This window comes from Petaurus breviceps, unplaced genomic scaffold, assembly GCF_028583685.1.
Source record: "Petaurus breviceps papuanus isolate PSGF00001 unplaced genomic scaffold, PetGlider_PUasm1.0 38, whole genome shotgun sequence".
Taxonomy (NCBI): Eukaryota; Metazoa; Chordata; class Mammalia; order Diprotodontia; family Petauridae; genus Petaurus; species Petaurus breviceps.
Window position 1 is genome coordinate 83,720,639 of NW_027186304.1, and position 13,105 is coordinate 83,733,743.

General features: G+C 39.0%; 1 protein-coding gene across 1 annotated transcript in view; it reads right to left on the reverse strand.

The window, feature by feature from the left end:
• The window catches only part of TRPA1 (transient receptor potential cation channel subfamily A member 1), a 70,023-nt gene extending 67,154 nt beyond the window's left edge, over positions 1-2,869 (reverse strand). Inside the window, exon 1 of the mRNA XM_069099550.1 lies at positions 2,753-2,869. Coding sequence (XP_068955651.1) covers positions 2,753-2,869 — 117 coding nt within the window. The remainder of the gene's footprint in view (positions 1-2,752) is intronic.
• Positions 2,870-13,105: the final 10,236 nt, after the last annotated feature.

Sequence of the window (13,105 nt, forward strand, 5' to 3'; positions counted from 1 at the left end):
TAGATAGATAGATAGATAGATAGATAGATAGATAGATAGATAGATAGCCCTCAAAATCATACCATCCTCTAATAAATATCATTAATTTAGGAACTGAGGATAATAATCTCAATTCTTAAAAGCAAATATCTTTATAAACTTGTTAAAATTACAAAAATTAATTTTGAACTAGAGTTTGGTACTAAAAAGATGATATGCATTTGACTGGATCAAGGATGGTTAACTAGAAGTCTATGGTTAGATTTCAAGGGGTCCATGAAATTGGATTGGGAAAATATATCTTTCTTTTCAATAAAAATTAAATGAAATTTAGCATTTCCTTAGATTATGAATTAAAAGAAAATATTACTCTGAGAAGCGTTTCAGAGGCTTCAGTAGACTCCTAAAAGGGTCTAAGATTAAGAAAAGGTTAAGAATTCCTGGTCTAGATGGAGTCTGAGGTTCCTTACCATTCTGAGATTCTTTAATTCTATAATATTTGCATGTCAAGGATTAAAGGTAAAAAGATGGAAGGAAGGTGAACTGGCTAATAGGTATCATGCAGGAGAATATCCTCCCAGAGTTCCCCTTCCAGGAAATTCAAGGATGAGGTGATACATTGTTTGAGGCTCTGGAGGATGGTAACCTTCCTAAGCTTCCTGGATGTTTCCAGGCAATGTGGTGGCTCAGTGCTAAAATGATTTGTATGTTAGATTGATAGGGCAAACCTTGAGTCATAGTCCTCTGCTAACTGTTATGTTAGTGTGTTTGTGTGTGTGTGTGTGTCTGTGAAAGAGAGAAGTGAACAGAAAGGGGGGAAGAGGGGAGGAGGGAGAGAAAGGGGACAGGAAGAGAGAAAGAGTCTATAGACAGAGAGACACAGAGATACAGAGAGAGATAGAGAGATAGATGACAGACATACACACAGAAGGAGGGAAGGAGGAAGAGACAGAGACAGAGAGAGAGTAGACTGCATGCCATGACTACACTGAGGTGGGAAAGGCTGGGCCCTTCACCACCGTATGATGACAACCTCACTCATGTGATGTCTAGTATAGGGGCTTTAATTTATCTTCACATTAAACATTTCAAATATTTTAAATACCTGCAGAAGACTTTCCCTAATCTCCACAAAACCAAACCAAAATTGTAGTGTTGGAGAGAATGCTGGAATGGAAGTCAGTCAGGACAAAGGTTACAGTACCTTGTATTACTTCCTAATTGAGGGACCAAAGCAAGCCACTTAATCTGATAAGAAGACTTCAGTTCAAGCTCTGTCTCTGACCCATCCTGACTCTTTGACCTTGGGCCAGCCATTTGACTTCTTAGTTCTGTTAGGTAACTCTCTAATTTTCAGAGAAGTTGCCACCCTGTATTAGACCTGAGTTCAAATTCTCCCTCAGTCACTTACTGTGTAACCCTGGAAAGATCACATATCATCTCTGTTTCTCAATTACCTCATCTCCAAAAATATTAGTAGAGGGTGTTTCTTCATCTGAGAGTTCAGTATACCAAAAAAAAATTACATTCTCTGACCTCATATATTAGTCACTTCCAAAACAACAACAAAGCACATTTTTAAAAAATTGAGATGAGACTTTTAGATAAGAGAATTGAGCCTTTTAACTAATAGCCTCTTAGATAATCCTTTTCACCAAACTAGTAGCAATTTGTCAATGTACCCCCCCCCACACACAAAAGAAACACAAAGGAAAATATCCAAATTATTTACCTCATAGAAAGTTTCTTTGGAGAAAAGAAAGGAAAAGAAGTTAAAAAGGCAGTATTTTGGAGTAGGCATAGATTCTGTCACATTCCTGTAAGGATGTTGCCAAATTCTATGTCAAGTTTTACTTAAATATGCTGTTGTGATTGCCACATCCTTCTACTAAGTGAGTTAACAATCACTTACTACTTTTTGTGTATTCATCATTAGATAAAGAGTTCACAGAAAGGACCTGACTCTTCTCTAAGATAGTTGAAAAAGATGAAATTTCTTTTTAATGTCGGCAGCCTGGCATAAGGAAAATCATTAAGAAAGTGAGAAGCTCAGAACAGCCCATGGCTGGTAACCTCTTTCTGTCAGTAATGTAGGAATTTCTACTGGGATGCAGTCTTAGACATTCTAAACTATTCTGTATAAAGGATATATCCTCCAAATCTCTCCCTAGCAGAAATAGTGCCCAGGAGCTTCTGAAAGGGACTTCTAATTAGATTGTTTCGGGTTCAAAGAGTTCAATATTGTAATACCACTCCTCAATCATACATTTATGTACACACATGTGTATCGACACACATACATATGCATACATATAAGACTTTCCTTTTACCCACAAATCCAAGTATGCATTATGTACTGGTAAGAATTCGTCGGATTCTCTTTTCCAAAGGAACAAACTTGAATCCTCTCCCTACCTCCTTCCTCTCGAGTCATTTTGGGCAGTTCCTGGATTTGGATCCTGGTTGGATCATTCCCATTTCTCCTATCCTCAAAAGGTAAGGCAGGAGCTGGGACCTCTGGGCAAGGGGGATGAAGGAGAGAACATCAACAAAAACCAGGACGAAGGGCGCTGCTCCCCTCTGTGCCTCCTACACTTGTGCTTCCTAATCGCCAGTGACCCGGGCACACATGCAGCACCCCCCCAGGTTTCCAAGCCATGATTGCAGTGGCCACCTATGAAAACTTCTAAAGGAGCTAGTAGAAGTTCGGTACAGGAAAAAGAGGGAACCCAAATTTCAGCGCATCTTCCCAGGCGCCCCTAGACCCCTTTACCTTAAACACATCTTCCTCTGAAGCATCCATTTCGTTCTCCACCTCCTCGTAGGCAACGCCCTGGGGCTCCTTATTTTCCCGGGTGGCTTGTGGTACTTTCTTCACGTTGCGCTTCATTGTCCCCGCCCCAGGCGCAGCCAGCTGGCGCCTGGGCTGCGGTGGCACGGTGAGGACCCAAGAGAGGAGAGAGTCAGCGGAGGGCAGGAACCTGGGGACCCGGGAGAGGAGAAAATCAGCTCCGAGGAGGGACCTGGGGACCCGAAAGAGGAAGGAGAGTCAGCTCCAGGGAAGGACCTGGGGACCCGGGAGAGGAGAAAAGCAACTCCAAAGAGGGACCTGGGGACCCGGGAGAGGAGAAAATCAGCTCCGAGGAGGGACCTGGGGACCCGGGAGAGGAAGGAGAGTCAGCTCCAGGGAAGGACCTGAGGGACCCGAGGGAGGAGAAAAGCAACTCCAAAGAGGGACCTGGCGTCTGGAAACAGGAGAAAATCAGCTCCGAGGAGGGATCTGGGGACCCGAAAGAGGAAGGAGAGTCAGCTCCGAGGAGGGATCTGGGGACCCGAAAGAGGAAGGAGAGTCAGCTCCAGGGAAGGACCTGAGGGACCCGAGGGATAAAGAAGAGTGAACCCCAGGGAAGTACCTGAAGCCCCGAGAGAGGAGAAACTCAGCTCCAAGGGGGGACCTGGGCACCCGAAACGAGAAAATTAAGTCCAAGGGGGTCTGGGGACCCGAGAGAGGAAGAGTGAGCTCCAGGGAAGTACCTGGAGACTAGAGTGAGGAAAAAATCAGCTCCAGGGAGGGACCTGGGGACTCAAGAACAAGCTCCAGAGAGAGCGCCAAGGACTGTGCTGAAGGGCAGGTGAAAGACCAGACTCGGAAATTGAACCCTCCTGGGTGGGCTGAGTTGTAGAGAAGTAGACCTTTGCTGGAGTTTAGCAGCTGCAGAAATCCTCTCCTAGGAGAAGCCAAGTCGGGGGTGGAGGTTCAAGTGAAGATTTCTAGTCCAAGATACTTATATACAAGAGGCTTTACTTATCCTTCTACTCCCTTTCCTCTCTTGGCAAAAAAGTCGGAGTGGGGGTGGGGGTCAGGAAATCAGAAGTTACTCATTTTCCAGGGGTCACAGGCTCTCGGTTTTATAGGACAAACCTTTCGTCCCAGTGTGTGTGTGTGTGTGTGTGTGTGTGTGTGTGTGTGTCCGATTTTATACAGTTGCCATCTTTCAGAAGACTCCTAGAGAAATGAAGGTTTTATGTTCTTGGGTGAGGTGGTGGGCTGGGCGTATTTTCGGTCACTGCATTGAATCATTTCATATGTGTCTAATACCTTTGGGTGGGCTTCCAGTTTACTCCACAATAGAAGTGTATATACTTTTGGATGGAGTGTGCTTTTACAGATGATGTCAGGGAAAGGTGGGAAGGGAAGTTCTCAAAACAAATCAATCTAGGAGGTCTAGTGAAGCTAACATAAGATTGCTGGGAGTCAGGAAATGCCTCTAATAAGCTTTGACAGGAGTTGCTTGACATGGAATCACTTATCACTTAATCACTTTGTTCTTAGCTGATTTATAAGATCTACACATAATTTATAAGATCTAGACATAAGCTCTACACACAATTTGCCATCTATTACTTCGATCTCATGGTATAGTTTTCCTGGAAATGGGAAATAGTCATTAAGTGATTCTCACATTCTTAAGCAAAGGACAGCGATTTTAATAAATGAATTATAATGTAAACTATACATTAAGTGAGTGAATTTGAATACATTTAGTAATGAACTTGGCTTGCACATTAACCTTTTAAAAAGTTTGTACTGTATGAATCCATATCATTGTAGAATGATAAAAGTAGGGAGAATTTCTCCTATCAGTTAACATTTATTGATTACTGCATTTATTAAGTCATTACTACATTCAAAGTAATGTGCTCTCTGCTGAGGTCATAAAGCCAAAAATGTCCCTACTTTCATGAAGCTTGCATTCAGTTGGGGAAGGAAAAAGAAGGAAATGTTATGACATTTATACTAATAAGTTCTATAATTAGAATTTCTGTAATTAAAATTAGAATTAGTAATGTCTAATTAGAAAGTAATTTCTACTTACAAAAGTAATTAAATACAATATAATATGATAAGGGAACACTAAAAATGAAGAAGAATGTCCTCTAGGTCAAGGAAGTGGTGACTAACAAAAGGTTCTGAAGAAGCTAAGCCTTCTAAAAGACGATGCAAATTTGCTTAATATGATCTGAGACTGGAATAGTAAGCTGACAAAGGTGTATGTATTCTGATATAGGCTCAGTATGTGTCTTAGGTGCCAAATGCAATGATCTTACCTTAGTTCTCATTCTCTAGCCTCTTTCCAGCCTTTGACACTGTTGATCACTCTCTCCTCCTTGATACTCCTCTCTCTAGGTTTTGGAGACCCTACACTCTCCTGATTTTTCTCCTACCTATTTGACCATCATCATTCTCTGTCTCCTCTGCTGGATCTTTTTCCAGATCATTTTTAAGTATAGATGTTGCTCAGGATTCTGTCCTGGTCCCACTTCTCTCCTTCTATATTCCTTCATTTAGTGACCTCATTAGCTCACATGGATTCAGTGACCATCTCTATGTTGATTCTTAAATCTACCTTTCATGCCCCAGATTCTCTACTGACATCCAGTCCATTCTCTCATCTTCAACTGCCTTTCAGACATATCAGACTGAATGGCCAGTAGACATCTTAAACTCAATATGTCTGTTCAAAGCAAAACTCGCTATCTTTTCTCCTAACTTGTTATTTTTTCTTCCTCTCCTCCTTCTTTCCCTATTACTCTACAGGGCAACACCATCCTCCCAGTTCTTCAGGTTTGCAGTGTGGGAGTAATCTTGGATGCTCCCCTATTGCTCACCCACAATACATAATACAAGTTGTTGTCCAAGGCTTGTTGTCAATTTGCCTTTGTAACGTCTCGTCTCTAACATTGCTACTACTCCAGTTCAGGCCCTTGTCACTTAACAAGTTGATAACTGCAATAGCCTGCAGGTGGGTCTGCCTGCTTCAAGTTTCCCCCAACTCCAATTCATCCTCCATTCAGCTACTAATTTTTCTGAAGTTTAGGTCTGGTCATATCACAGCCCACCCTCCCCCACTCTCCCCCTACAAACACCCCCCTCCCCTCCCACACCCCATCCACACACACTAAACTGCAGTGGCTTCCTATTGCCTCCAGGAGCAAATAGAAAATGCTCTGTTTGGCATTTAAAGTCCTTCATAACCTAGCCCCCTCTTAGTTTTCCAATCTTCTTACCCTTTATTCCCCAGCACATACTCTGTGTTTTAGTGACACTGGCCTCTTGACTGTTGCATAAACAAAACACTCTATTTCTCATCTCCAGGCATTCTCTCTAGCTGTCCTTCGTGCCTAGAAAATTCTCTCTTCTACACCCCAATTACTAACCTCCCTGGCTTCCTTTAAGGACAAATGAAAATCTCACCTTCTACTGAGGTCCTTTCCTAGTCCTTCTAAACTCCAGTCCTTCCCCTCTTTTATTTCTTTCCTATTTGTACTGTATATAACTTGCTTTTTATATACAATATGTGTTTCCATTGCTGTCTCCCCCATTAGATTGCAAGTTCCTTGAGGGAAAGGGACTGTCTTTTGTCTCTTTCTGTATCCCTAACAGTTAGCACTGCACTTAGCACATAGTAGGTCCTTAATAAATGTTTATTGCTCGACTCATTAATTAATAAACTCCTGCTGAATATAAGTAAGACCACCCTCAAGACTAGGAATAAGGTGGGTTCTTTCTTAGAGATCATTTCCAAACATAAGGAAAGCCCACTCTCAAATATCTTCCTCATGAGTTTTCCAAAGTCCTTGAAATATCTTCATTCTATTTTAAAAAGTTTTATTGATGTGTTTGTTTTTGAATTAATATATATTATAGATTGTAGGTTATATATACTTTATATACCCAACTACATAGATTGTGTATAAACTTTGTGTAATATAAATGGTAGATATGTTTGATATACTACATGTACAGTGTATATATACGTCTCAATTAGTCCTCTCCAAATGAAACATCCCCAATTTGCAATTATTTCATGCCTAATTATATCTTGTGATTCTCCTCTATAACCTCCATTAACCATAGCAGATTTACCTGACTTGCTGTAGGGGCCTTCATAAAAGTTATATCAAATTATATCTACGTATATATACATATATTCATACACATTTAGACACATACATTCACACATACATACATACATATACACACATATACATATACATGGACACACACACATATATCAAGGGGATGTAAGGGGTATCCATCAGCTATTCCTTAATCATTCTGCTTGATCAGACTATTTTTCTCCTACATAATTGCTCATTTTAATGTTTTAGTCTGTTCATGCCCCTTATGCTTTATTTATGTTATTAACTGAACTTAAGGCAGTATGTGAAAATTGATGACTGGAGTTTTCAAAACCATGAAGGCTAGATTCAGGTCTCTCTTTAAATATGTACGAAGTGATCAAGACAGGTAAACCACAACTTCTCAATGCCTTGAGTAACTAATAATGCAAATTGCAAATAAAGTGGCAGTGATAGCTGGACAGGAGATTGATCAGAAGATAGCAAGATAATAAGGTCTTAAATGAAGAACAAATACATATCTACACCTTGTTACCCATTTACAATGTGAGCTCTGCAGTCAAGTTTACTAGAATGAGAACTGCTAGACACTGATTAACCAAAAAAAAATAAATAAGCTATTCCCTGCTGTCTCTTAAAACCAAGACATACTCTCTAGGGAGGATCAAACTGAAATAATATTTGTAAAGTGTTTCGCATAGTGCCCGGCACAAAGTGGAACTTAATAAATGTTTGCTGCCTCCCCCTCCCTTTTAGCCACCTCAGGAAGTGAGGGTAGAAAGAAGACAGCTCTGTGGAGTGTAAACTCTTGGTAGTCAAGGGGACAGTCAGCTATATAGAAGAACCATACATAGGAGAGGGAGCATCTCACTCATCCACAAATGGAGGAGTTGTATGACACATACGTGCCTCTTTGTTCTACTGTACTCTTTGTGTTTGACTACTCTTCTGCCTGACACCAAATATTAGTGGGAGAATGTGCTACAGTTTTATAGGGGAAATGCTTTGCAGCTAGTATTCTTATGATGCCATTTCACTAAATGTCTTTGTTTTGCATTATTATGTCTGACTCAAAGAGAGACACATAAGTGGGGTCATGAGCTATGATTTTAGGAATATGAACCCACTTACCTAAAAGAGAGTGCAGTGGGCATGAGGGTAGCTCAGAGGAAAGATACAAAAGCAAGATGGGATCTGCACTGCTTGGCAAAGTTTTCATATTGGGAGTTCTTTCTGCCTATGAGAATTATTTTTTCCCCCTAAAATGATTAGTCATTTATCTTTGTCATCTTTTTTTTAATCTGTCTTTTCTACTCTCCAGTACAGGAACTGTGACTGTAACTTCTTTATCTAGTGGCTAGCACATGACTAATATGCAATAAATAGTTTGGGGTCATGAATATGTCTTTTAAATTATATTATTGTGTCTTAAGGTCCCTTCTTTTCTTCGAAACTCTCTTCAAGAAGTAATTTCTACATAAATTCTTTCCTAGTCTCTCCAGATTCTAGTGTCCTCCTCCCCAACCCCATTGCCAAATTATACCTTGTGTTTATATTGCACATATTTTGTATAAGTTATTTCTGTACTTGTTGTCTTACCAATAGACTGTAAGCTCCATGAAGGCAAAGAATGTTTCATATTTGCTTTTGTGTTTCCAATTTCTAATAAAGTGACTGGTGCAGAGTTGTCATTTAATATATACTTGATGATTGAGTGGTTGCATTCAAAAGATATCAAATATTAAAGACACATATGTAGTAAAAATTAACAGTTAAATAAAATAACTTCAAATAATTTTTTAAAATAGGAATTCCAATAATTATATTAGATCTTTAATACTAAAATGGCTCTGCAAACTTATATTTGAGGATTGCTTTCAACAATGCATGCCAAAATTTCACCACAGTAATTCTGCAACACAATAGAAACTTTCTTTGCATTCTTTCAACATTACAGGGTCACCAATGAAGTAATCTCACCATCCAAATTTCATTCTTTAATTTTGTCCGATGACAATTGATCACCTTCTGTCATATAATTCCTTGACAACATGCTTTAATCTTGTTATTTTTCAGTTATATTATAGAGTCTGCTCACACCCACATATGCCTGTCCATCACCCTTTCTAAGATGCTTATCTTTCATTCTTCATTGGTGTTCAAGGTCTCATTGTCATAAAAACTATACTGCTAAAATGCTCGTATTGAAAATCAGGGGCCTGTGATGATATAGGAAGCTTGAAGGTAATAAAAAGTACTTTGCAATTTCCTGAAAGGTATTCATGCTGCTCTCCTCCTCCTTTTCAATGCTGGGGTTAGAACAATGTCTATCTGCAATGTCTGTCTTAGAAATACAAACTGCTGAAGAAGCCTTCTAAGATGCCATTTCAGGTACATGTTGACATCTAGACAACATACTTTGTGTTAGTTTCATACTTCTTGCTTCTGCCTCATAGACAGTCTTTTCAACTGAGAAGATCTCAGACCCCATGTGTGCTAGTGCTCTCTTTCTGGGTACAGCATGTTCACTGACTAAAGGCTTCTAATGGGCAGGCTGGAGATTTACCATCAGCTCCAAATCATCCACTTCCATCTGTAGTAGCACAAGGCATCTGGAACCTCCTGTTGCCAACCCAGTCTCCCAATTTGGAGGTGGAAAACCTCCAGTGCAAAGAAGAAAAACAATACCTTTGATTTTAGGCCTTCCGTATCCTGTCCACATATAGCACACTCCTTTCAATGATGAATATTCTCACATCTGGTCATACTCTTCACATCCCATTGACTCTGAAATCCCATAGATCACCAGGCAAATCCCATTCCTTTCCTCCTATCACTTGATTCCTCATTCTTATCCCCCTGAATCTTCCCATCTCAAAGTTTCATCTTAACTCTGCCCACCCCTCTACTGTACTCTCAGGATGACTTTTTTAAATAGGCAACCAACTTCTTTTCTTTCTTTTTTTAAAACAGTATTTTATTTTCCCCCAGTTACATGTAAAGAAAAAATTTAGCATTCATTTTAAACAAGATTTTGAGTTCCAACTTTTCGTTCCTTCCTCCCTCCCTTCCCCTCTTCTGAAGATGGTAAGTAGTTTGATAAAGTTTATGTATGTGCTATCATGTAAAAATATTTCCATATTAATCACAGTTGCGAAAGAAGAAACAGATCAAAAGGAAAAAAAACACCAGAAAGAATAAAGTAAGTGAAAAAAAGGTGCTTTAATCTTCACTCAGAGTCCATTAGTTCTTTATCTGGATATGGATCGCATTTTCCTTTGTGAGTCCTTTGTACGTGTCTTGGATCATTGTGTGGCTGGGAAGAGCTGAGTCATTCAAAGTTGATTATCACACAGTGTTGCTCATACTGTGTGCAGTGTTTTCCTGGTTCTGCACATTTCACTTTGTATCAGTTTGTACAAGTCTTTCCAGGTTTTTCTGAAATCTGTCTGTTCATCATTTCTTATTGCACAATAGTCCATTATATTCATGTACCACAACTTGTTTAACCATTCCCCAATTGATGGACATCCCCTCAGTTTCCAATATTTTGACACCACAAAAAGGGCTACTATAAAATATTTTTGCACATGTAAGTCATTTTCCCTTTTTAATTATCTCTTTGGGATACATATATAGTAGTGGTATTGCTGGATCAAAGGGTATGCATAGTTTGCCTTTTGGCCATAGTTCTGAATTGCTTTCCAGAATGGTTGAATCAGTTCACAACTCCACCAATGGTGTATTAGTATGCCAATTTTCCAAATCTTCTTCAACATTTATTATTATCATTTTTTATCATATTAAGCAATCTGATAGGTGTGAGATGGTATCTTAGAGTTGTTTTAATTTGTATTTCTCTAATCAAAAGTGATTTAGAGCACTTCTACATATGCCTATTGTATCTTTGAATTCTTCATCTGAAAATGGCCTGTTCATATCCTTTGACCATTTATGCATTCTTGTAAATTTGACTTGTTTCTCCATATACTTGAGAAATAAGATCTTTATAAGACACTCTTGCTGTAAAGATTGTTTCCAAGCTTTCTGCTTTTCTTCTACTCTGGTTGCATTGGTATTGTTTGTACAAGCTTTTTAACTTAATATAATCAAATTATCTATTTTATGTTTTGTAATGCTCTCTAATTCTTATTTGGTCATGAATTCTTCTCTCCATAGATATGACAGGTTTTGATCTTCTAGTTTGTTTATAATGTCACCCTTTGTGTCAAAATCATGCCAAAGGTCTGTCTTATCTAACTTTCTAACATTCTACTTACTTCCTTAGTTTCTTTCTTGTACATTTGTTGGTTGGATTTATCAAGTTCTGAGAGAGAGTAGTTGAGGTTCTCCACTAGTATAATTTTGCTGTCTATTTCTTCCTGTAACTCATTTAAATTCTCCTTTAAGAGTTGGGATGGTCTACCACTTGGTATACACACACACATACATATATATTATTAATATTGCTTCAATGTCTATGGTACCTTTTAGCAAGATTTAGTTTTGGTACTTACCGTGTTTCCCCAATAATAAGACCTATCCCGAAAATAAGCCCTCCCCTTTCTGTGTAAGATTCCTCTAAAATAAGCCCTCCCCCGAAAATAAGCCCTATTGAGATTGCTACTGTAGTGAAGGTGATCCCCTGCGCTACACGCTACATTACGGTACCCTCTGTATGCACCGTCCCTCCCCCCCCTGGTGAAATGCATGCCGCGCTCCAAGCTGCATCCAATCAGAGCTGCAGCAGTGAGCGCGTCATCCTGTTCTTCCCCAGTGATTTGCTTATTGAATAAAGGTACATTTTTTTGTTTACATTTACCTGTTTATTAAAATTGCTGTCAATGTTCATTAAGATAAGCCCTCCCCTGAAAATAAGCCCTCTGGTGTTTTTCTGTCCAAAAAAATAATAAGACAGTGTCTTATTATCGGGGAAACATGGTATCTCTTTTAATTAAATCTATTTTTTCTTTTACTTTGAGATCAAGATTGCTACCTCTGCTTTTTTTACTTCAGCTGAAGCATAGTAGAATTGGCCCCATCCTCTTATCTTTACTCTATTCTGACTCTCTGCTTCAGGTGTGTTTCTTATAAACAACATATCATAGGATTCTGATTTTTGATCCACTCTGCTATCCACTTTCATTTCATAGAAGAGTTCATCTCATTTATATTTATAACTATGATTCCTTACTGTGCATTTGCCTCCACCTTATTTTTCTTTCTGTCTTCTCTCTCTCTCTCTCTCTCTCTCTCTCTCTCTCTCTCTCTCTCTCTCCCCTTTTCCTCCTCACCAGTGTTTTGCTTCTGGCCATCACCTACACTTATTTGCCTTCCCTTCTGTCAATCCCCACCCCCATTCACTTTACTTGACATCCTCCCCTCTTACTTCCCTGTAGGGTAAGATAGGTTTCTATATTCAACTAATTGTGTATATAATTCACTCCTTGAGTCAATACTGATGAGAGTAGGGCTCAAGTGATGCTCATTGCCCACCATCTCATCTTCCCCTCCATTATAATGGGTCTTTCATGCCTCTTCTTGTGAAATAATTTACTCCATTCTTCCTCTCCCTTCCTTCTGCATCCCTAAATTTTTTTATGTCATTCCCTCAAATTCACCTTATACCTGTACCTTCTGTTTATGTTTATTCCTTCTAGTTGTGCAATCAGTGACACAATTTTTAAGAATTCCAAGTATCATTTTCCCATGTAGGGATATAAATTGTTTAGCTCTATCAAATCTGTTATATTTTCTCTTTCCTTTTTATCTGTTTATGCTTCTCTTGGGTCCTGATACCAGAGGTCCAATTTTTGGTTTAGTTCTGGTCTTCGCCTCATGAAAGCTTGAAATCCTTCTATTTCATTGAATGATCACTATTCTCCTTGATGTATTGTGATTAATTTCACCAGGTAAGTGATTCTTGTTTGAAGTCCTGGGTCCTTTGCCCTTTGGAATGTCAAGTTCCTTGAACCTCTAATCCTTTAATATTCCAGCTTCCAAGTACCATGTAATCTTTATTATGACTCCGTTTTAGCAGGATTGTTCCTTTTTTTAGTTAGTATTTTATTTCCCCTAATTATATGTAAAAACAATTTTTAACATTCATTTTAAAGCTTTGAGTTTCAAATTCTCTCCCTTCCTCCCTCCTTACCTCTCTTCATTAAGAATGCAAGTGATTCAATAGAGGTTATTCATGTGT